Source organism: Pinus tabuliformis, chromosome 5_1 (genome assembly GCF_031772625.1).
Source record: "Pinus tabuliformis cultivar Carrire ecotype Pingquan chromosome 5_1, CPIR1, whole genome shotgun sequence".
NCBI classification, from domain to species: domain Eukaryota; kingdom Viridiplantae; phylum Streptophyta; class Pinopsida; order Pinales; family Pinaceae; genus Pinus; species Pinus tabuliformis.
The window spans coordinates 434,932,682-434,955,055 of NC_142305.1; the positions used below are offsets into that span (position 1 = coordinate 434,932,682).

The window sequence follows — 22,374 nt, forward strand, 5'->3', positions numbered from 1 at the left end:
GGCATTAACAGGGAGACCACTACACCCTATACTCCTGAGCAAAATGGTGTGGCAGAAAGGAAGAACTGTACGATTATGGAAGCTGTTCGTGCTATGCTCCATGATCAAAGACTTCCGAAGTTTCTATGGGCCGAAGCTGCAAACATCGTCGTATATGTACAAAATTGATGCCCTCATCAAGCATTGGGTTCCAAGACTCCCGAAGAAATATTCACCGGTAAGAAACTTGACGTATCTCATTTTAGAATTTTTGGAAGCCCTGTATATTTTCATGTGTCGAAAGAGAAAAGAAACAAATTGGGTGCATCTGGAAAGAAAGGAATCTTCGTGGGCTATAGTGAAAATACTAAGGGCTATAGAATCTATGTAGCCAGTCAAAGGGAAGTTGTGATTAGTCATGATGTCACCTTTGACGAAGATATGGCTCTCAGCAAGGTGAACAATCTTCCTACTGTGAGGAGCTCTCAAGAAGTTGACACCAGGGAACTGAAAGAGAAAGATGATGAAACAATGCCTGATGTGGAAGAACTCATGGATCCTATTGATCCTCCTCCACCTGAGCCTTCCTCTTCAAGGAAGAGGCCTTCATGGCTTAGGGGGACAATTGATGATGCTGAAGGACACACAGCTCCCCGTGGAACCTTCCGTGAAAGTAAGAAGCCGAACAGGTATCAGGGATACCTGACTATCATGAGCATAATCATCCAAAACGAGCCTTCATCATTCATAGATGCCATCAAGCATCAAGTCTGGAAGGATGCTATGACTGAAGAATATGAGTCTATTATGAAGATCGATGTTTGGGATGTGGTCCCCAGACCACAGGACAAGACAATTGTCACTTCTAAATGGCTTTACAAGATAAAGCACGCAGCTGATGGAAGTACGGAAAAATATAAGGCTCGTTTTGTCGCTCGAGGATTCTCCCAGATGGAAGGTATAAACTATGAGGAGATATTTGCACTTGTTGCCCGATATATCACTATCTGCTCGATCATAGCCCTTGCTGCTTCGCAAGGATGGAACCTACATCAGATGGATGTCAAGACTGCATTCTTACATGGTTCAATCAAAGAGGTCTATGTGGAGCAACCCGAAGGATTTGAGATTTATGATCGAAAATCTCATGTGTGCAAGTTGAAGAAGGCCCTCTATGGGCTGAAGCAAGCACCCCGAGCATGGTATGAGCGGATCGATAGCTACTTGATGAAGTTGGGATTCACTAGGAGTGAAGTCGATCCTAACCTTTACTTTAAGGTTGAAGATGACAGACCTCTCATACTGGTGTTGTATGTTGACAACCTCTTTCTAACAGGTGCAGACCCTCTCATTCACAAATGTAAGAGGGAGTTGGCTTCTGAATTCGAGATGAAAGATCTAGGACTCATGCACTATTTCCTAGGACTCGAAGTCTGGTAGAAACCAGGGGAGATTTTCCTATCTCAAGGAAAGTATGTGGTGAAGATACTGGAAAGATTCGACATGGTGGACTGCAAGCCCATAACTACCTTGATGGAGCTTAACTTTAAGAAGTTAAGCGGTAGTGCTGCCAGACCCGTTTTACGAAATGCTACTGAGTATCGACAGCTCGTCGGAGCATTGATGTTCTTGGTGAACTCTCATCCAGATATATGCTTTGTAGTCAACACTTTGAGCCAACATATGGTTGAGCCTCGTCACTCACATTGGATTGGTGCCAAGAATCTGCTGAGATATCTTCGTGGCACAATCACTCATGGATTAAGATACACTGCTAGAAATGTGAGACTACTTGGGTATACTGATGCTGATTGGGCAGGCAATGTGGAGGATCGGAAGAGCACATCCGGGTGCTGTTTCTCTTTGGGATCTGCCTTGATATCCTGGATGAGCAGGAAGCAGAAGTCGGTGGCTCTGAGCACCGCCGAGGTAGAATACATTGCTGCTAGCATGGCCTCCTGTGAGGCAGTCTGGTTGCGAAAGCTCTTCAGTGAGCTATTTGGATTTACATTGGATACCACCGTGATTCTATGTGACAACCAAAGCAGGATCCGTTTATCAAAAAATCCCGTATTTCATGATCGCTCCAAGCATATCGATATCAGGTACCACTATATTCGAGATATGGTGCAGAGAGGAGCAATAAGGCTCCAACATATCGGTACAGATGAACAAGTCGCCGACATTCTGACAAAGCCCCTAGGAAAGGTCAAATTTCTGACTTTCCGAGAACGACTTGGTGTTGTTCTGAGACCCTCTGATGAGGGTCAAGTATGATGTACTGAGCTTTGGGAGCTCCAGGGGGGCGCGGGGTACTTCTTGGAGCGACATATGACCACAGGGTGACTCACCATCCCCTGTTGGTGCACTTTGTACAGGGTAAAAGGTTCAACCTTCCCCTGTGACACCTTGTGGCGACTATGGAACAAGATGATTAGTTCTCCTGTGGGCCTGGATGATGTGTTCTCCATGGCGATTGTGGAATAGGATGATTTGTTCTCCTGTGGGCCAGGATGATTAGTTCTTCGTGGCATCCACTGGACAGGATGATTCGCTCTCTTGTGGACAAGATGATTGGTTCTCCTATCGAGGCATCCTACCCATGTAGTCTGGGACTCATGGGAAGTACCTCTCATCTGATCAATGAGCAGGGAAATGAGGATAGGGACGATAGTAGTATCGATGGACGCATCGTTGTATCTACCATACTCCCTATGCTAGGATGACCTTCATTGATCTGGGATCAATGATACTGGTCTAGGACCAGTGAGAGTGGTACACACTCTGAGACTAACTTCGGGTCAATGGAGGATGGTATGATACATCCTCGATCATTTCTTCTTCTTCATAATTCGAGCAAAGTAGAGCAGAACCGAGCAGAGCAAAGCAAAGTAGAGCAGAGCAAGAAGGGTCAAGCCATACCGGACAGTGCATTTGATGGATGGACAACAGTGACAGTCCGATAGATTGCAGATGAAGTTCTCCCTAGTTGAGAGGGAGTGTTAAAATTGGCAACTAGGGCCAAACTTCATGTGGGTCACCTTATTCATGGCTGATTATATTTTTCTTGGATTCCTCTCGTCGAGAGGTGTAGGATTGATCTAAAGATCATCCGATTCTGATAAGTATTTATGGAGATATGAATTTATTTTGATTATGGACTAATTGTCAAAGTCGGCTAGCAACTTATGTAGGCTCAGAAGCCCAATAGACGCATCTATTCAAACATCAACATTTGCATATAAATACAGGATGTCTCCTCCTCATTTGGACACACACTTCTCATCACATCTCTCTCTCCTGCGCAGAAAGAGTCTCTTCTCTCTCCTGCGCAGAAAAGAGTCTCTTCTCTCTCCTGCGCAGAAAGGACTCTATCTCTCACGTGTGGAAAAGGGATGCAGTTTTTAGGGCTGCAACTGCAGATTGAAACTTTGACCAACGTTGACCAACATTCTCTCTCTTTGGACTGCGCAGTAGGTGAAGCTGACTCTCTTTGGAAGGCCACATTTTTTGGTGAAGGAATCAAGGTGATCTGACCACCGGTTTGGCAGATATTGACTGCCCTAGTTTAGGGCTGATGCTGCTGATGTAAATCAGACTTTTGCACTATTTCTCTCTGCTGAATTATTGAATATAAAAGAAGATTTGATCAAAGGGTTTCCCCATATTAGGGTGTGTCCCTGGCTAGCCGCCACATCTTGTGTCTCTTTTCTTGGCTTGTTTTATGTTGATCGTTTAAATGTTCTATCTACACTTTGCTTAATGTACATGTGATTGCTAATCTGTGGATAATAAAAGTAAAGATAAGTAAACTGCTCTAAGCATAGAACATACCATAATTTAACATCAAAGAGTGTCGGATGGCAGATGATTACACAATCCTCCATTCATTCTTCTAAACTGAAGACAAGAATGTCATGTCTAACTGTCCCTCTTAACCAGGGACAAGTTCCAAGTTTCTCTTTACTCAAAAACTTGCTCGAGTTCCTTTACTCATAAGAACCTCCCAGAGCTTCCTCTTACACAAGGACTATATCATCAGTACTTTATAGGGTCTTCTAGTTGACGAACGATCCACGATCTCGATGTCATCAATTTCTTCACGTGTAGGGTTCAACTATCCATCACTTTCCTCCATCATGTCATTCCTTCTTTCCCAGAAAGTGTCCTCCTTGGCTTTACATCTAGGGCTTCCTTCATAAGCTCATATGTCTCCACTTTTCTTTAACAATGATTGCTCTAGATCACATAGTTGTGACATCCTTCACAACTCTCCTTTCCATGATCCTGCACACATACCCAAACTTTTCCAAGAGGCCAGACACCAAAAGCAAATCACATATTACCTTTTGGTGATGACCTTCTTTTAGTGACATCTTCTTGTAGGCATCAATCATCCTTCATCTATGTTGACACATCTCCCAGTGATATTTGTTGTCAAGGGTCCTCATCTTTTCAGACTTCCATTAAAGTCTACTCATCATTCCGGGATGTTTCCTGGTCAAGTCTTCTTGATCCTCTAGATGTTCACTGCCTTCGTCATGGTTGCATGTCTCACGATCTCTTTCATCCTCATGTCTTTTATTCCCAGGAACTCTCATAGTTCTTCAATGGTCATCAACTACCTCATACTACATTATGAGGACATATTATGTTGATTTCATCTAGTATGACTTTCTACATCCTTTTAGAGGGAGAGATCTTTTTGTTCTTGATCATGCTTGATCCATTTTATTTGCAACCACAGAACATGACATCACAATATCAAATACAAATACAATTATAATCGCACATACCTTATTTTTCTTTAGGTATCTTTCAACAACTTCTTTGATTGAACGGTTTTTCAATCCCTTGATTTGCTTCATTCTTCATGTCATTGAACCACCATCTCATGAGATCCAATAGTTGGAATTTCTGCTGAAACATTTGTTGCCTTTCCGGACTTGGAGATCCTCCGCTGAAATCTCTATCAGAGATCCTTCAGGATCTAGTATATACCCATCTGGCAAATGTTTCCTTTGACTTGGATGAACTCTTCTTTTCCTTCAATGTGCAACAAGATTCCCAAGAGCTATGTTCTTCATGATTTCATATGAGCTCTTGCTTCCATAATGCCACAATGCATTTTACTATGATCATATCTACAAGGACTTCTAATAGGATCCTTTTGAGAGGGACACCATCTCATTCATAATGGAGATCTATTACTCCCTCTTTCCCTGATCCTTTCTTCAGCTTCTTCCATCCTTCCGGCGATATGAGTTCCTCTTCCATAGTACTGTTTTGTCTTATCAACCTTCCCTTTACTTATCTGCACTTATATGCGACCTATCACTTTGCCTTTCTCTATCTGACATAAAGACCATACACTGCTGATCGAGGTAACCTTCTTGTTCATGGACATCTGTTACCTTGCTTATCAATATCAATGATGATTATTTTCTCACCATTTTTCCCAGATCTCGTAACTGAGATCTCATGAAGATTTTTCTTCATTCTTCTTTACTTTATTTCAGAGAGTATGTCGTCTAGTACTTCTTGAATTCTACCTATGTCTCCTTGTTTCATAGAACCCTACTAGTTCTTATGACTTCAAAGGAGACCTTGATGTTCTGACTTCTCTAAGGATAATGACAATCCTCCTTATGCTATGCAAGAACCTTTGACAACCCATACAACATATATATTTTCTTGCAATGAAGTCATTTAAAAAATAATTAATGAAAAATACTTACTTGACATGTGAATATAAAATCTTCACCTTGGTCATGTTGGAGTAGGTGTGTTGATTCTTCCTTTGGTTGAGATCTGTGATAGGCAGACTGCCTTCCTTCCCTTCGAGCCATCTTCATTGATATATCAACAAACTGCTGATATAATTGGGTAGAATGCAACATCGACTTGTGATTGCAAGTGTGTTATCATTGATATCCAAAAACCCTTGCTATTGTAAATTGCTTCCTAGGGTTTCAAGAAGGTGTAGGCTTCAATTTTAAGATCCTCCGGGCTGCCTTGATCTTGAGGCAATTAGATGATGATTACTTGAGACAAAGTCTCTTGCTGATATAGACAGTAACCCTTGTTACTGCTGTTGTAGGCTGATCCTTTGATCTAGGGTTTAGATCTTTCTTGCTTTGATGCTCTGCTCCAAAACTTGATCCCTGCATGTCTCTTTTCTGCCCTTTTCCTTGACTGCTGAACCAATGCCTCTGATACCATGTTGAAGAATCTTAGGGCATGCATATCAAGGTGATTCTTCGTTACACGATAACAATTTGTGTATTTAAACAATTTATCTTTACTTCATTATTAGCATGTGTTTGTTAACTTCATCAAAACTGCTATAAAAAACAAAAGAGACAAAGAATACAAGTGATTGGCTTTCTGTTAGGGCCAAAACAAGTGATTGGCTTTCTGTTAGGGCCAAAACCTCTCCCTCTTGGAGAGGAAAAGCCATGCGTAAATTCTTCTTATAGAGATTCCATTGACGAATACCAAGACCATGACCCTTAACACAATCTGCCTCTCCAAGACCAAGTCATCAATCCTCTTGAGTCACTGCTGAGATCATTATCTTTGCTGCACCATAGAGTTAATCACCATCGTAATCTTCATCATGATCTTCATCACTGCTACAGCACCATGATCTTCACCACTGCTGCATCCTCATTCCTGTAACATAGATGCTTTCAAAATAGTGACACCAGGAACATTTGCTAACACATCTCGTGCTGTACTGAGATACTCTGAGACAATGAGATTACTGATACATGTATAGATATATGATCATGATCTTATAGTTACTGTGATCATAGTCAAGGCTATGATCCTGATCACTGTACATCGAAGTATATCGGGTTTGCATCATAATAAATCTGAGAGCTGTAGTGACACATGACACTGTATGCCAAGGATCTCTGTCATCATGGAGACTCCTTTCATAGTTCTGCCGAGATCATATAGATCTTCTTGACATATCAAGGCTGTGGCAGATATGTCATCCTTAGGATCAACGTGAAGACAGTAATATATGTGAATGCTGGGAGTATTCCATCCATAGTGACTGCGTCCTTATGCTGATAGTACTTCATTTGTATGCCTGGATCACATGCTGCCTGCTCCTATCCATCCGAGGACATTACAGGTATGAGGAGGATGATCTAGGTTTTGCTGCTCCTTATACCCATCCAAGGAGGCAGCTGAACCCATAGACCTCATCCTGCTTACTGCTGTTACGTGACCTTGAATGAGATTCCCTTGACTGTGGATTGCCTAGACTGCTGCTTACTTTGACTGTGGCTTCACATTGACTGCAGCTTCATCTTTACTGCGGCTACCCTCTACTGTGGTTCCCTTTATTTCACTGCAGTTCCATACCATGACTGCGGCTCCTCTTTATGGGAGTTCTGTTCTACCCTTTGTGGATGATTCAATAGGCTATTTATAGTTGTGCCATATATGCAAGCCGACATGAACCTTTGAACTGACGTGACCTTGTGTTGAGCCGATGTGTCATTTAAATATATATTTAATTTATTTATTGAAGCCGACATGAAGATCCTTTGATGATTTTGCTTGCAGACTTTTGTAGGCTTGTTTTTGAGGCATTGATCTTGGTCTTGGAGGGCTGTTAGACAACTTTGAAGACTTGTACATATTTACATAAACTCATGAAGAGTTTCTATACGCATTGCATGACTCTTTGACATTTAAATAAATCCTAAAGACATCAAGAAGAAGTCTTTCACCTAGTAACATTTCTTGCTCATGAAACCCATGCAGCAAGATTACAAAAATAATTTATTCTCTTTTATTACATCAAATACAAAGATCATGTCATTATGAAGACCGAACCTAGTTACACTTTCTTCAACATCTCCAAAGCTCCAAACACTCTCTTGCTCCTCTTGCTTTCCAATGGATGAAGTGAATAATGGGAGGGGAGAGGGTCTTTTTATCCTTTCCCCCTCCCCTTTCCCTCCTTTTCCTCTCCCTCCCTTTCCTCTCCCTCTCCGCCGTCCGTCGTCGCCCCTCTCTCTCAGCCGCGCGGCCTTCTTTTTCAGCGCCGGACGGGAGCGATTTTTAAGAGGGGGAGTGGTCTGGAGCAATCGCTCCCCGACCGTTCCCTTGCTCCCCGACCGCTTCCCCTCCTAAAAATCGCTCTTGGAGCATAGGGCAGCGGTCAAGGAGCGACCGCTCCCCTAATCGCTCCCAAAAAACTAGGGAGCGTTTTTTTTCAAGGGAACGAGAGCGATTTCGAGAGCGCACTCCCAACTAGTTGTTGAATAGATCCCGAGCGAAGCGTGAATTCGGAGTGGGGACGTGGTGGGGGGGGGGGTGCTCCCCCACAACCTTGGTCTATCTTATCTTGGAGCTTCTCTCTTGTCAAATTGTGGATTATTGGATATATTCTATTACATGTAAGTACATGTTTTTAATGTTATTCTTGTTTTACTTTGTCATATACATTGGACTGGGATTTTCGCTATTTTTAGGGCTAATTGCTGCATGCATTTATTGCTTAAATTGTGGAATTTTGTCTCTATTATAGCATCTCTCAATGTATGGGCCATGTAATGGGAATGAAATCTCCTAGGGGTAATTCTATCAACGAATTTATCTTGGTAAGCCATCACATTTTTCACATCGAAGTATAAAAGCTGCAAGATTGCTTCTCTTTCACCTTGAAGGCTAGCGAAGTAGTCTTAAGGCCTCCTTGACAAAGAACCAAAGTCCTCACTCATATTCATCATAGACTTCATTCTGCCAAGACTAAGGCACTGATCTACCAAAAGGTGGTCACCTTAAACCAACTTCCTTCACCTTTCCCTATGTCTAGCCAAATTGGGTCACCTAGGGCATCATTTTCCCGATGAACTAGCCCTCAAAAAAGTTCGATCTCCTAGCCCCTCTTGCGCTAGTGTTTCCTCAAGATCTCCTCCAAATTTGAGGTTATTCTGATGGTGGAGTTGTGAGAAAAGCCAAGCCCTAACTCCGAGATCAAACTCTGCCCTAGCATCCCCAAGGCTAGTACCTTATTGGATCAATTCAACACCTTTAAGTGAAAATTATTTCTTTGATGCTTTTCCTAGGGTAAGAACATCATTGGTTGCTATACTCTTTCCTCCTACCCTAGATCGGGTCCACTTGGTTCCTTGTGGTCCTGTTCCTTTGAAAAGACAATTCTTCAAGAACCATCTAGGATACCAATTTCAATAAGGATTTTAGGGATTGGGAAACTCTTTCACAAATCATATCCCCTAAACCTAACCCTCAAATCATCTCATCGCTCTCCTAAAAGTCATTGTACCTTGCTTAGAAAGCAAGCAAGCCCCATCTTTCAAACTCTTTTGTAAAGGGAATTATTTGGGTCACTCCATATCCATTCATTGATTTATCCTTCATTAGTGACTCCATAATATACCAGGTCTCCTCCCTTTGGTGAAACTCCGTAAATAGTAGGGAGCCTTAGCTGAGGTGACAGTGGGTCCAATGTTTTAAAACTCTCACTCCGACACCGACTCGATCGAGGGTCGACTCCGACTCCGACTCCGACTCGATATCGACTCGGCCGGCTCGATTTCAATGACTTGGTTGTTGTAAAAAATACATTAAATATTTATTTTTTATTATAAAAAACATAATTTTAAAGATTTTCATTCATGTTTCCAAACACACAACATTAGAATATACTATATAGATAGAAGACAACATATGATCAAAGCAGGTTCATGTGTATATCCATTATATCAAAATGGCACCCAGTGCACTGTCCAATACATACATGATGATGATATAGAGATCAAAACAAAAACACATAACCAAGGAGGCTAGAAATGGCCTCTACAACAAAAGTAAACTGTGACCAGTACTACTGGCTACTGCCAGAGGAGCTGAGATCATGTGGATCAATCTCTGGATCATCATCAGAGTCAAAAAGGGGGCCCCATGGCTCCTCCTCATCATCATCTCCAACCGCAACTGTAGAAGTGGTAGCACTAGCAGGCTGTGCAACAGCTGCAAGCTGAGATAGACGAGATATGCGCTTTTGTCGTGGCTCCACAAAAGAAGCGCCTGCAACTGGAGGACTTGGGGCTGGCCCTGAGGCTGGTACAAGTAGATCAGGATCTGCATTCAACTGAACATTATGTTTGAGTGATGCCTCCACCTGTAAATCCAAATCAAGATCCTCATCAGAATCAAACTCTGTTGGATGACTCTCCACTACCCAATCTAATGTTGGATCAATGTCTTCCAACATAATGGGATCAAAATCAGGTCTTTTGTTCAGCAATTGGTTGCATCTGAGCCGGAGGTTGTATTGGACATAGACTAGATCATTTAACCGTTTTTGATCCAAACAATTTCTCTTCTTTGTGTGAATCCTCTCAAAGATACACCAATTGTGCTCACACCCAGTAGCACTGCAAGTTTGACTCAAAATACGAATTGCAAACCTCTGCAATTCACGACAATGGCTACCAAAAGCCTCCCGCCATTGTGCTGCAAAAAACATAGGAGTGTAATGAGTTAGCTCAACAAAATTACAAATTATATCCAACTTTCAAATTATAAACAATTTAACGAAATAAGTATTAAGAATTTGAAAATTGAAATTTTTGTTTACCTAGCTCATCTGCTTCCCTTGCAATCTTTGCTAGGTTCTTCCCAGCACCGCTGAAGGTTGTGGCCTGTCGGTGTATCTCTAGTTGATCACACTCCAATGGGATCATGTGATCAATGTAGTCAATCACTCCATCTCTAACCTCCGCCTTCAAAGGTCCTATCACCTTAGCTTTATAATGATACCGTGGGTTCAAAAAATACCCAGCTGCATGTTTAGGGCAATGGAGTTGATTGTTCCATCTTTCATCAATGATTGCCCAAATGGGCCCATACTTAGCCTCTTTATCCTTGTATGCCCTCTTTATTTTCTCCTTTGCTTGATCCATAGCCTCATAAATGAAGCCCATAGCCAATCTTTCCCCATCCACCAACTGCAACACCTTAACCAGTGGCTCAACAAGCTTCACAAACTCTCACTGAAATTCTCACTCAAATGCATGAGATGGCTGTGAGAAAATGAGAGGGGTTGGGTGGGTTAAATAGGGTTTAGGAGAGGGGAATGGACCCCAAAGACAACATAGGAAAAATAAGAACCAGTTTGGAGTCCCCTAAAAGATCATTTAAAAAACAAATTCGCTGTTTGACGGGTTGCTCGACCGCTTTTTCTAACCCGGACGGGTTAATGCGGGTTCGGCCGAGCCGACCGGGTTAATACCGAGCCGGCCGAGTTGTTAGACAACTTGGCCGGCTCGGTATTAACTTGACCGGCTGAACCAAATCCAAGGCCGAGTCAAATTTTTTTGGCCTGGCTCGGGCCAACTCGGCCGGTTTTGAAAACAAAGAGTGGGCCAAGTCTCCATTTGTTGCCCATGGTCTAGCATTTTCCCTTTAGGGATCCCCTTTAGGTCCCCTACTAGCTTGAGCAATAATAGGTTACAAGGTGCACCCCACCTGAAGGAAGATAGAAAACTGGATCCTAGACCAATCACCTTGGTCCCAGGTACATTTTTACCCTGATGGATCATAGTAGGCCTCAAAACTCCCTAGTACATTTCTAACGAGGGACTCAGGGAGTAGTGTTCAAAACCATTTACCTTGGTTGTCAGGTACATTTCTACCTTGAAAAGAACACTGCAACATTCCAACGCCTCGATGTATCCCACCGAGATGGTGACAATCTTCCCATCCTTACAACAGGTTACCAGGTGCACTCCACCTAGGAAGATTGTCATCCTCATGATGCCAGTACAATAACTTCAAGCAGATATCAACATTTGGAATAGCCATGGTGGTTTTTCAAAGCGATCCATCAATCAAATCATTTACTCAATATCGGCTGGGACTTATCACAAAAGTGGTCATGGGTAACCACAACAACAGGTGTCTTCTCATCACCAACAATGCTCAACAACAAACATACAAGCCAACAACCAACTTTCAAAGCTTAACTTTCTTCATTCATGTAGTAGACATATCAGCGAGCCGAAACGAAAGGAGCAAAAGTTTTGTAGCGTCTTTCATCATGTATGAAGTCCATGGATTCACAGTCCATATACATCAATCAAGGTTCTTCATATAATTTCTTCTTTTGTAATAGTCCAATGTCATCAGCACAGAGTCGAATTAGCATGCTATTCCCATCAGCTCCCTTTGAGTCCAAGTCTTCTTGTCACTTAGTTTCTTAGTCACTTTTCATGATTTCCGTACTTCCAATCAATTCCCTCTTACACAAAAGTTTTCAATTCATGCTACATTTGGATTGGTGCCTCATCAAGTGATCCATCCATTGTTGCATCTGCTTCTAATCTTCATCAATTTAGTAGTCTGGGTCTTCAAGGTGGCATTGAGTAATCCATCAGGTTTTTTAGCTGATTGCACAAAGTCTTCAAGATCATGTCAACTTCTTATCATCGAACACCAATACAATGCCAAAGGATGATGTCATGAAGCAATCATTTCTTCCTCATTAATGCGAGCTATCCCGACCTTGTATCCTTTCCATAGGAAGTGAAGGAGCTGCCATCTGCAATACTTGCTAGGAGGCCTTGGAAGAACACATATAACCAAACAAGATGTATATAGACGATATATTCATACTGAAATATTAACAAACAAATAGGTACTTATCTCTTAAGAATGTGTTAGCTCCCTCTTACTCTTAGCCTTCTTATACCCAATCAATCTTGTTCTCATTTTGTCCTTGTCATCACCAAAGTCAACAACATTAGAAGTCCTCATCATCAAAGAGTCCATGTTATCAACCAAGGGTCCATGACATCAAAGAATTTATGTCAACAACAATATATATATATATTTAATTGCTATCATCTCATCATCGTCATCATTAGGAAAACGATTGTCAAGAAGTTAGGCATCATCATTATTCATCATTGCAATCAAGGAGACAATATTAACCATTTCATCAAGGAATATACATCCTCACAAATCCATATCTACATTCACATCTTTTAAAGAGTCCACACTATCCAAAGAGTTAGTATTTCTAATTTAAAGTGATCATGATATGAACCATATCCCAAGATTATACAAGTCATAAGCAATCAGAAATGAAAGATACGAAGGAAAACTCAAGGGACTTATCTGTTGAAAATCATGTTTGCTCCCTCTTGCTCTGGGCTTTCATGTATCCAAACTTATCCATATCATCTATAACAAGGAAACCATCAAAGAATCTAGTCATGTTATGAAATACAAATTATCAAGGAGTATTATCATTTTTCCCAAGGACCCAGCATCATCATCAAAGAGAATTAGTGAAGATACAAGAAAAATAAATAAATATACTTATCTTTTGGAAATGATAGCTCCCTCTTGATCTTTGTCATCATCATCATGATGGTCTTTCTCTACTCATTATTAGAGTCTTCCTCAGCAAAACATCATCACCATGTCTCAGCCAATCATCTGGCCTTTTACCAACTTCTTCTCATCTTCCAATCAAGCTTCGAAGAAAATAATGGTGATACCATCATGGTCATTTTTTTTTCTTAGAAGAAATCACTCCATGACATCATAACAAGGATCCTTAAACGATCCTATTATTTCATCAATCAATTAGTAACATGAAATTTTATACTTGCTAGATAACTGCTGTGACATGTGAACAATATCTATATACCATGAGATACAATAAAAACCATGATGTTGTGCATTCTACCAATGCAACTACATGCCCTACTTTAACTGTATAGAAACATCATGATAGAGTCACTTTAGAAGAAGAGATCCCTGGGATCCTCTTCCTTTGGCTTCTTATTCTCAGGTTCATTGGTTTCTTCGGCTACAAGTGCTCCATTCTTCATTAATCAAATTCTCATGATGACCTTCTCAGCTAGGCATCCACATTCATATGATCAATATATCAGAGTGTCCATGGATCCAACTTGATTACCATCCTTCTTTCTTTACTCCCTGTACCTGTAGTGGCCTGCAATCTCGGATGCCATGTTTTTATTGTTTTTCCTTCAAGTTGTGTATCAACTCAAGGTATCCTTCTCTGTCTTTTCCTACTCCATCATACTATGCTCTTCTGCTCGTTCATCAGTGATGCCCAAATTTTTGAGAGCTGTCTGCAACGATATACCATTCCCATGATGGAATATATTTCCTTTCTTTCACAAAATGGTGATCCTACATACAGCCTCTTGGACTGCAATTTTTCATCTATGTTAATAGACTGTTGTTCCTTTGTATCCACCTTAAAATACACAGATTACTATCTTTTCAAAGTCTGTAACCCTTTTGCTTCTCTGCTAACCATTTTGCACAGATCATACTGGACTTGATCAATGTTAACACAGGTCAGCTTACTGACTTAGGGTGAAATTGAATAATAATATATAATATCTACATATTTGTGTGCCCAGAACCGCTTTCTTCAACACACAGCCTTTTTTGTTTGTTTGTCAAGTTGTTTGTTATCCTCCAGGCTTGCCCTGTGGCTTGAGGAGCCGTGACCCAGTGGCATCTAAGCTGTCAAAGTCACCCGGGGATCACACCCTGCCTGGGCCACACCAGCCCTTAGCTGACTGGATTTTTTTGCATATCTCCTCCTCGTAGCACAAGGCACAACCACCCCCCTTGAGGTTTGCTCCTGGGTTGCCTTGCTGACAAGGCCCATCCTCAATCGGTTGTGCTAGTGGGACTTGACCTTCAACACAGAGCCTTACTATTGCCTTCTAGAACACAAATTTCAACCTGTCTTTGTGACAAGTACTGAAGAATGCTGTGAACAGATTTCTTAATGGTATACCCAGAAATTGTAGGTCGGCTCTTTTGACTGTTCGAGCTTCAGAAAAATATATATGTTTGGAGACTTCATTCTTGTGCCATAGTGTTCTTGTTTTTCACAAAATCGATCTTGCAAAGAGTATAGGGTAACTATGTCACAAGGATATATGATTGCAAGATTTGCTTTGAGTGGAGGAGAGATCCACCCTTCCAGAATGCCTTCAAAATTGCTCTAGTTCTGCAAAGATATAGATGGATCTCGGACTTCTTTATGAAGAGTTCGTACCTTTAGTAAGAGTAGTATGCCCAGTACTACTCGGATCCTTCACTGAGTGTTATAAGGTTGAGTATCAAACCTTTAATGTTGCATGCATGCTCAATAGGCCTACAAAAATGCCCAGAACTTTGGATTGATTTCATGAGATGGTGAAAACAGACCTTTTAGTCAGTGTCCAGAAGCTCGCTCCCTTTGCCAAAGGTCTTGGCCTTCTTATAGGATGACTGTGATTACACTTTTATGCTCAGGTAGGAGGTTCGGTTCCTTTCTCCAAACAACTGTAGCTTCACATTATGTTTCTCAATATATTTATGCCCAGAATTTTGCAATAGGAGTCTTGGTTCCTTCTTTCAAGGTGGCAACAATTCAACGAACTTGGTCTGGGAGATTTAGCCAAAAGAACTAATACTCATACTCAGAAAATTTTGGATCTGAAGTAGAACAGAGATTTCAGATTCCTATTTTCATGAAAAACATCACCAGGACTTTGATAATTTGCTAGATGAATTCGGCTTTCCTTGAGCTAGAGGATTAGCCCCTCAGACCTTGAAAACAGAGCTCTTAAGGCTCTCAAAAACTCTTCACTTTCTTGGTACAGGGCTGTGCATTTCTTCCTGTGACAAGGGCTAGAAATTATGCCCAGAATTCGGAACTCCCTTTTCTAGGAGCTCAGTCCTGGTATAGGATTTGCTTAAGAAAATTAGGAGTTTAGCAGACCTTGAGAGGCCTCTTTTGACCTTCACTCTTCCATCAAAAAATGTGGCTTTCCTTGGGCTACTGGGCTAGCTTCTCAGTGCCTCCAAGAGCAAGATGTTGTACCCTTGCTCAGCTAAAGTAGGTCTGTGGTCTAGTTACAGAAATCAGGGCTAGAGGTGGTGCCAAAAATCTTCGATCTTCTTGTCAATAGATGCGGCTTAGAGAAGGACATTGTATTAGCCTTTAGGTCTCCTTGAATAGGTTTGAAATGTCCTCAAAGTGTTCTTGCTAGCCTTATATTGCCTGTGGCCTTACCCCTGCAATTAGGGCTGGTAATTATGCCCAGAACTTTGATCTATTTGCCTCCACAAATTCAGTCTATGGTAGTTGATTTCCTTGAGATGCTATAACACCAAGCTGATCTTCTTTCTGCCCTCTGTTCAAAGCACTAGCTCTGATACCATGTTGAAATTTAAGGGCAATTTTAAGAGCAGATTATATTCACAGTAGTTAGCTTTAGGAAAACAAATTTAGCATTAGCATTATTTATCGTCAATTCACATTTAGACATTAAATTATCACAATAAGAACAGCAGTAGTGCAACAATGAGAGACGAGACAAAATTTAGGCCTATGGCCAAGGAAAAACCCCAACAGGGGAAAACCCAGAAAAACTTCCTTCCTTATGAGAGAGAATTCAGATCAGTTCATAAATCCAAAAAACAGAGAGAAATAAGAGAAACAACAGACCCAAAAATCACTTCCCTGAAATTTCGGCCCTCCTAGAAATTCGGGCTCCTAAAATTTCGGCCCTCCTTATCCTTCTTTTCCTGTGGCTAAATCAGAGCTCTTCCATGAGAAATTTGTATGCCCAAATGAGGAGCACATTTCTCCTATATATATATATCATTAGAGGGTTGAAATGGTGCCACAAAGTGGCCCAGCCAACCTGTCAACTGTTGGAGCTGACTTGACACTTTTAGGAGGCAAAATAATTATTAAAGATTTGATTTTCTTCCTCAACGAAAATAATGACCATGGCTACCCAAATTCCAACACCTGGTATGCTGGTATGCTGGTATCCCAATATGGAATACCAGGATATTGAGGATTTGCTATAACTGCCATCTTTATGAAATCATGATATATCGATAGGCCAGTGAAACAGCTTAGCATGCCACCTCATTTCTTTGACACCCAATCAGAATCTGACACGTGGCAACTACTAATGTGTAGGCTGCGATGTGTCACTCGTATTTACACATATGGCATGCCAAAAATAGGTGAGACATGTCATATATGTGTCATTTCCATGTCATCCTTTGTGATGTCCTTCTTCAGGATTTCCTAGTAATCTGGTGCTCAATGTAGATAGTTAATTTGCTTGGAAACAAAGACATTGCGGTCAAAGGGTATTTCTTTTGTTCTTCTGGTGGCCCGAAATTTGGTAAGCCTATTTGGTATGCATGACTTCAATATATGCATTTCACCTAGCTCTTGGTCATGGCTCTTGTTGAGCCATGTGATTAGGGGCTAAGGTCAGGCCTTCTTAAACTCCAAATTTCAAGTAAAACCCATAATTTTTGCCCAACTTACTTCCGCTATTCAAATCTCTTCAACAACTTCTAAGAGCAATGAAACCACTGCCTTTAACTAGGCAACTTCAAACATTGTTACATTTCACTTCCAACACTTACAAAATAGAGAGGCTAGTGTTCATGATCATTTCCTAAGAAACAAGGTCCCCTCAAGTGGAGGACTTCCAATGCTTCTCATTCAGAGTAGGGGAAGCAGTGTCAGACCAGTCTTATTGCAACATACTTAAAGAGCCCGGACATTCCTACAAATCATTTCACTTCACCATTATAGAATACACAAGAATTCAACATGACAACTTTCATGTAACAGTAAATAAATGCAGCCAATACAACCAAGGATAACCTCTCAATTTATGAACACACAACACACAATGGTCACAATAATATATGCGAAAGACTTCCATTGCATACAACATTCATTCATTAAAGGGGCACTAAACAACATTCAAGCAGATTAAACATTACACTTAACTCACTTCTCATACATATTCAAAAAGAAATGACAGCAGCTTTCATCCTGTCATTGCATGCATACACAGTGAACTAGTATAGCATTAAACATGAAGATTAACATTTCATTTACAAAGAGGGAATACACTTACCTGTTTCCAGTGTTGCGGGGGAGCGCCCCCCCCCCCCTCGCTCCCGCTCCCGATCCGCGCTCCGGGCGGGAGCGGGTCGGGAGCGCGCTCCCTAAAAAAAAATTCGCTCCCTGCCTTTTCGGGAGCGTTTTCGGGAGCGTTTTGCCTTTTTTGCATTTTTTTTTTTTGTAGTAATGTTCGAAATGCAATTTTTTTTGAAAGAAACAAATAGTTTTTGAGTGGGGCAACTTAATGATCAAGTCTAGGCCCTAGTATTGATATGCTATTCATGGTAATGTTAAATTCTTAAAGTAAAAGTGACATTTTCTTTAATTTTCATTTTCATCCTTTTACTTAAATTTTTAACATTACCATGAAATGACTCAGGATGTTTGAGAGTGGTTTCGTCCTCATTGGATTTCATATGGAGAAAGTAGAATTTTAGATTTCATTCAAAATCCAGCAGACTTATCAGTTTTTCAGGATTTCAGGATTGGGGGATTGCAATGTTTCCATTGAATTTTGTCATGTATTAGGGTATGGAACTCATATTTAATCAAGAGTACCAATCCCTCTATGTACCTTGATGTTAGTGACATTGGTTGTCGAACTCCTCTATCATGACCCTTCTAAAAATGTACGCATCACTCAAACAAAATCTTGACTTGACATGCTATGCTTTTTCTACTTATGTTAATGCTTAGAGGGTGATATTAATGACAAAGATCCCTATACAGATACAAAGGTAATGACAAAGATACCTCTGGATATTAATGCTTGGAAGGTGATATTAATGACAAAGATCCTGATTTTGCAACAAGACTAAAAAATTAGACATTTCTCGTGGTGGCAAGAGGCCCAAGCATAAGAAATAGATAATAGATTTACTTCTCTTCTCTAGTTTCTAGTAGCTTTTATAACTATTGACTCTTTCATATTTATTATGATATTTTTTTAAACAATATATGACAATTTAAGTTTGACGTTGGCAATTATAACTCATTAGTAATGAATTATGAATATGATGCTTCATGAAAGTTGAAAGTTGTTTCATTTCGTTTCATTTTATAACATTTCATTTCATGTTAGATATTATTTGTTGTAATGGTTACACTTAGCTTACAAGTACAACTTTGGTGATCAATGATGATAAATGTTATATATTGAATTTTGAAAGCTTGAAACTTTAAGATTGATGAATCATGAGACTCAATATGTTGTATGTTACTATGTTACTAACTTGCGGACGTGGTTGATGAAGATTATAACTTCTAGATGATTGTTGTTATATGGTTCAATCTATGCTTTTTTATGTTTTTTATATCTAATTCATCATTCTACATGTTTTTGTTGACATATATGTATCAAAAATTAAAAAATATAAAAAATATATATATTTTTAAAAAATCGCTCCGGGATTCGCTCCCAAACCGGGAGCTTCTGAAAATGGTCGCTCCCGCTCCCGCTTCCGCTCCCGCTCCCCGCTTCCGCTCCCGCTCCCAAGTAACATTGCCTGTTTCACTTAAGTTTTGTTAGAAACTGAAGATGGGACTGCCACTCTCCACCCAACCTCAGGTACGACTGCACTATAAGTTTCTTGTAGCTGGCCAACACCGAGCCGGATTCATTGTCTTAAGGATGCTTCACTCAGGAAATTTCAACAAGGTTTCAAATCAGGCTATAGAGAGTATAAGGGGCATTCTCCTTCACTTGTAGGAAACAGGAATGCTACCTCTCAAGCGTGGAGTCTGGGCTAATCACACAACAAATATATGGCCACTGAAGGCCTGCATAGCACAAAAGGAAATTCCTTCACCGCTTCCTACGGTCCCTTAGCGATGCCGTTTCCCCTTCTCTTCACTGCTTCACGTGCACAAAATAACCAAACAGTCAAGTCCCTCTTGGTCTACTCGACTCAGTCTGAGAGCTTCCTCAACAATTACAATTGAAGCATGGACTCTGCTGTCCAATTTCCAAACACAGGTTCACAAGCTTCTTGCACACGACGGGTTCATGGTTCACAGTCAGGCTCTTTCTGGTTAGCTCTCTGCAACACACTTCTCTGTCATCTCCCTGTCTTCGGTGGCTCTCCTAGCAATACTACCGCATGAGCATTGCCTCGTGTATGAGAGGTTCAGGGTCCCTCCTCGGGTTACAGATTTGACTGGGACTCTGCCATATGGTACATAGCCCATACTTGGGCAGTCCGATACTTTCTTCCTCATCTCTCTCCCATATTGCTTGGCATTCAGGTAGATCAACTAGAACATCAGGGGTAGGAATGTCCTATTTCTATCCACTACCACCATGACTGCATCATGCTGCTTGAGGGTTCTTGGCAGTCCCGTGATGAAGTCTATTGATATGACTTCCCACTTCCATTCTTGAATTGGTATTGGCTGTGACAACTCTGCTGGGTGTTGCATTCCACTTTGACTTGTTGGGATTCTAAATATGTAGCAATATATTCAGCAATTTCTCTCTTCATCCTTGGTCAATAATATAGTTTTCTGGTGGCTGTTATCATCTTTCGATATTCTGGGTGACCTGCATATGGCCTTCTATGAAACTCATCCATTATGAGCTTCTTTAGGTCAGCTACATTGGGTATGTATAGTCTACCTCAGTGCAGTAATAATCCATCTCTGGTTAGCTGATAGTTTTATCCTATTGGTCCCTTGGGCTCTTGCTGCAACCATTTATTTACATGCTGAAAGTGCTTATCTTCCTGTAGCGCTTCTCTGGTTCTGTTCTTGATGTCTGTCTGACATGTCTGAATGGCTGCCATGTGTTTCACTTGCATACTTCTGCTGAGTGCATCGGCCACTCGATCTTCTTTGCCCTTGATGTGTTTGATCTGAAAATCAAACTTGCTAATAAGTGCCATCCACTTACCTTGCCTGGAATTCAATCAGGGTTGATCAAACAAATACTTCAGCCTACTGTGATTCGTCATTAAGATGAATATACTTCTGAGCAAGCAGTGCCTCCACACTTTTATGGCTTGCACTATGGTTGCAAGCTCCAAATTGTGCATTACATAGTTCCTCTCATGTTCATGTAATTTCTTGGACTCATAGCTAATCACATGTCCATCTTGCATGAGGACTCCACCAAGGCCTTAATCTGGGTTCACAATCTTTTGGATAGGGGAATGTGTGAGAAGGTGCTTCAGCTGTTCAAAGCTCGCTATGCACCCTGATGTCCAATCAAACCTTACTCCCTTCTTTTGCGGTGCTGTAATCGCCAATCACCATTCCTGGTATCTTATGCCTAATATATAATTCATAGCTTTCATATTTTGGTCATATGATTACCTACTTCATTCTCTTTTGTTTTACAAGACTGTTCTTAATAATAAATACAATGGAATTTGTTAAGAGTTTGTTTATCATATTATTTCATTCTTGTAGCTGATGCAAGTATTTTCTGCCAAGCAAGAAAATGAATGACGCAGGTGTGTGTGTGTATATATATATAAAGCTTGGCCATTGTTGTCAAGGATATAAACCTTTAAAATATGTTGGACACTGTTAAAAGATGTGAAAATCCCATGTCCAAAAGTGCCTGTAAAAATAAACCACCAAAATATTTCTGTTATCAGTAATGTATATTACCTTTAAAGCTTTCTATAATGAATGCTTAATGAGTGTTTTAGTGTTGGATAATTATTTGTTGTATTTTTTTCTTCTGTACTCTGCAGGTGGTGCAGTACCAGCTTTAGCACAGCTTGCTGTTTCATCATATCATGCAGCATTGGCAAGTTCCCACTCTTCAGTACCACAGGTTACGATGCACATGGATGACTTACACAAAGTTACTAGTTCACTTCCTCATTCACGGGATCCACAACCCATTACAAATTTGTCGATGGAGAAGAATGCCTAAGTCTATTCATAGAAGATCTGGTTTTGATTTATTTGTTTTAATTAGTCACAATATGCTCCCTAATTTGTTGAAACAATGTTTGCCTTGTTATATAGTATTCCTTTTCCAGTGTAAATCATATGTAAAATGCAATGACCTATTGTAAGGTATTCAACATTGGTGTGGCACTTATTCCTTTGTACATTTACAGGACTGTATAGTTCGGGGTGGCTTCTTTTGAATGTAGTATTCCCATGGTTAATAGGTTGGTTGCTGTCAATGGCAATTAAGAAGACATAAACCCATTTGCTGCACTCATGATTTATATTCATTAGTGTTCTATGCATGTGTTCCTGCCAAAGGGAGATATGATTATGGTTTGTCTCGGCCTTTTTTTTTTCTCACGTTATCCCCAAGGTTGTCAAAATCAGAATGCACAAATGTAAGTATGTTTCTGCTATTGTGCAGAAATAGATAGAAAACTATATGCTAAACTAGTGTTATCTATGGGTGTGATCTTATGGCTTCGGTAAAATTGGCAGGGGTTGGGACATTT

The 22,374-nt window shown here is 40.6% G+C and overlaps 1 protein-coding gene across 2 annotated transcripts in view; it reads left to right on the plus strand.

Moving 5' to 3' along the window:
- The window catches only part of LOC149165351 (uncharacterized), a 325,800-nt gene extending 303,642 nt beyond the window's left edge, over positions 1-22,158 (plus strand). For both annotated transcript variants that reach the window (XM_089431120.1, XM_089431121.1), the window contains one exon: positions 21,655-22,158. In XM_089431120.1, the coding sequence (XP_089287246.1) occupies positions 21,655-21,839 (185 nt within the window). In that variant the 3' untranslated portion in view covers positions 21,840-22,158. The remainder of the gene's footprint in view (positions 1-21,654) is intronic.
- Positions 22,159-22,374: the final 216 nt, after the last annotated feature.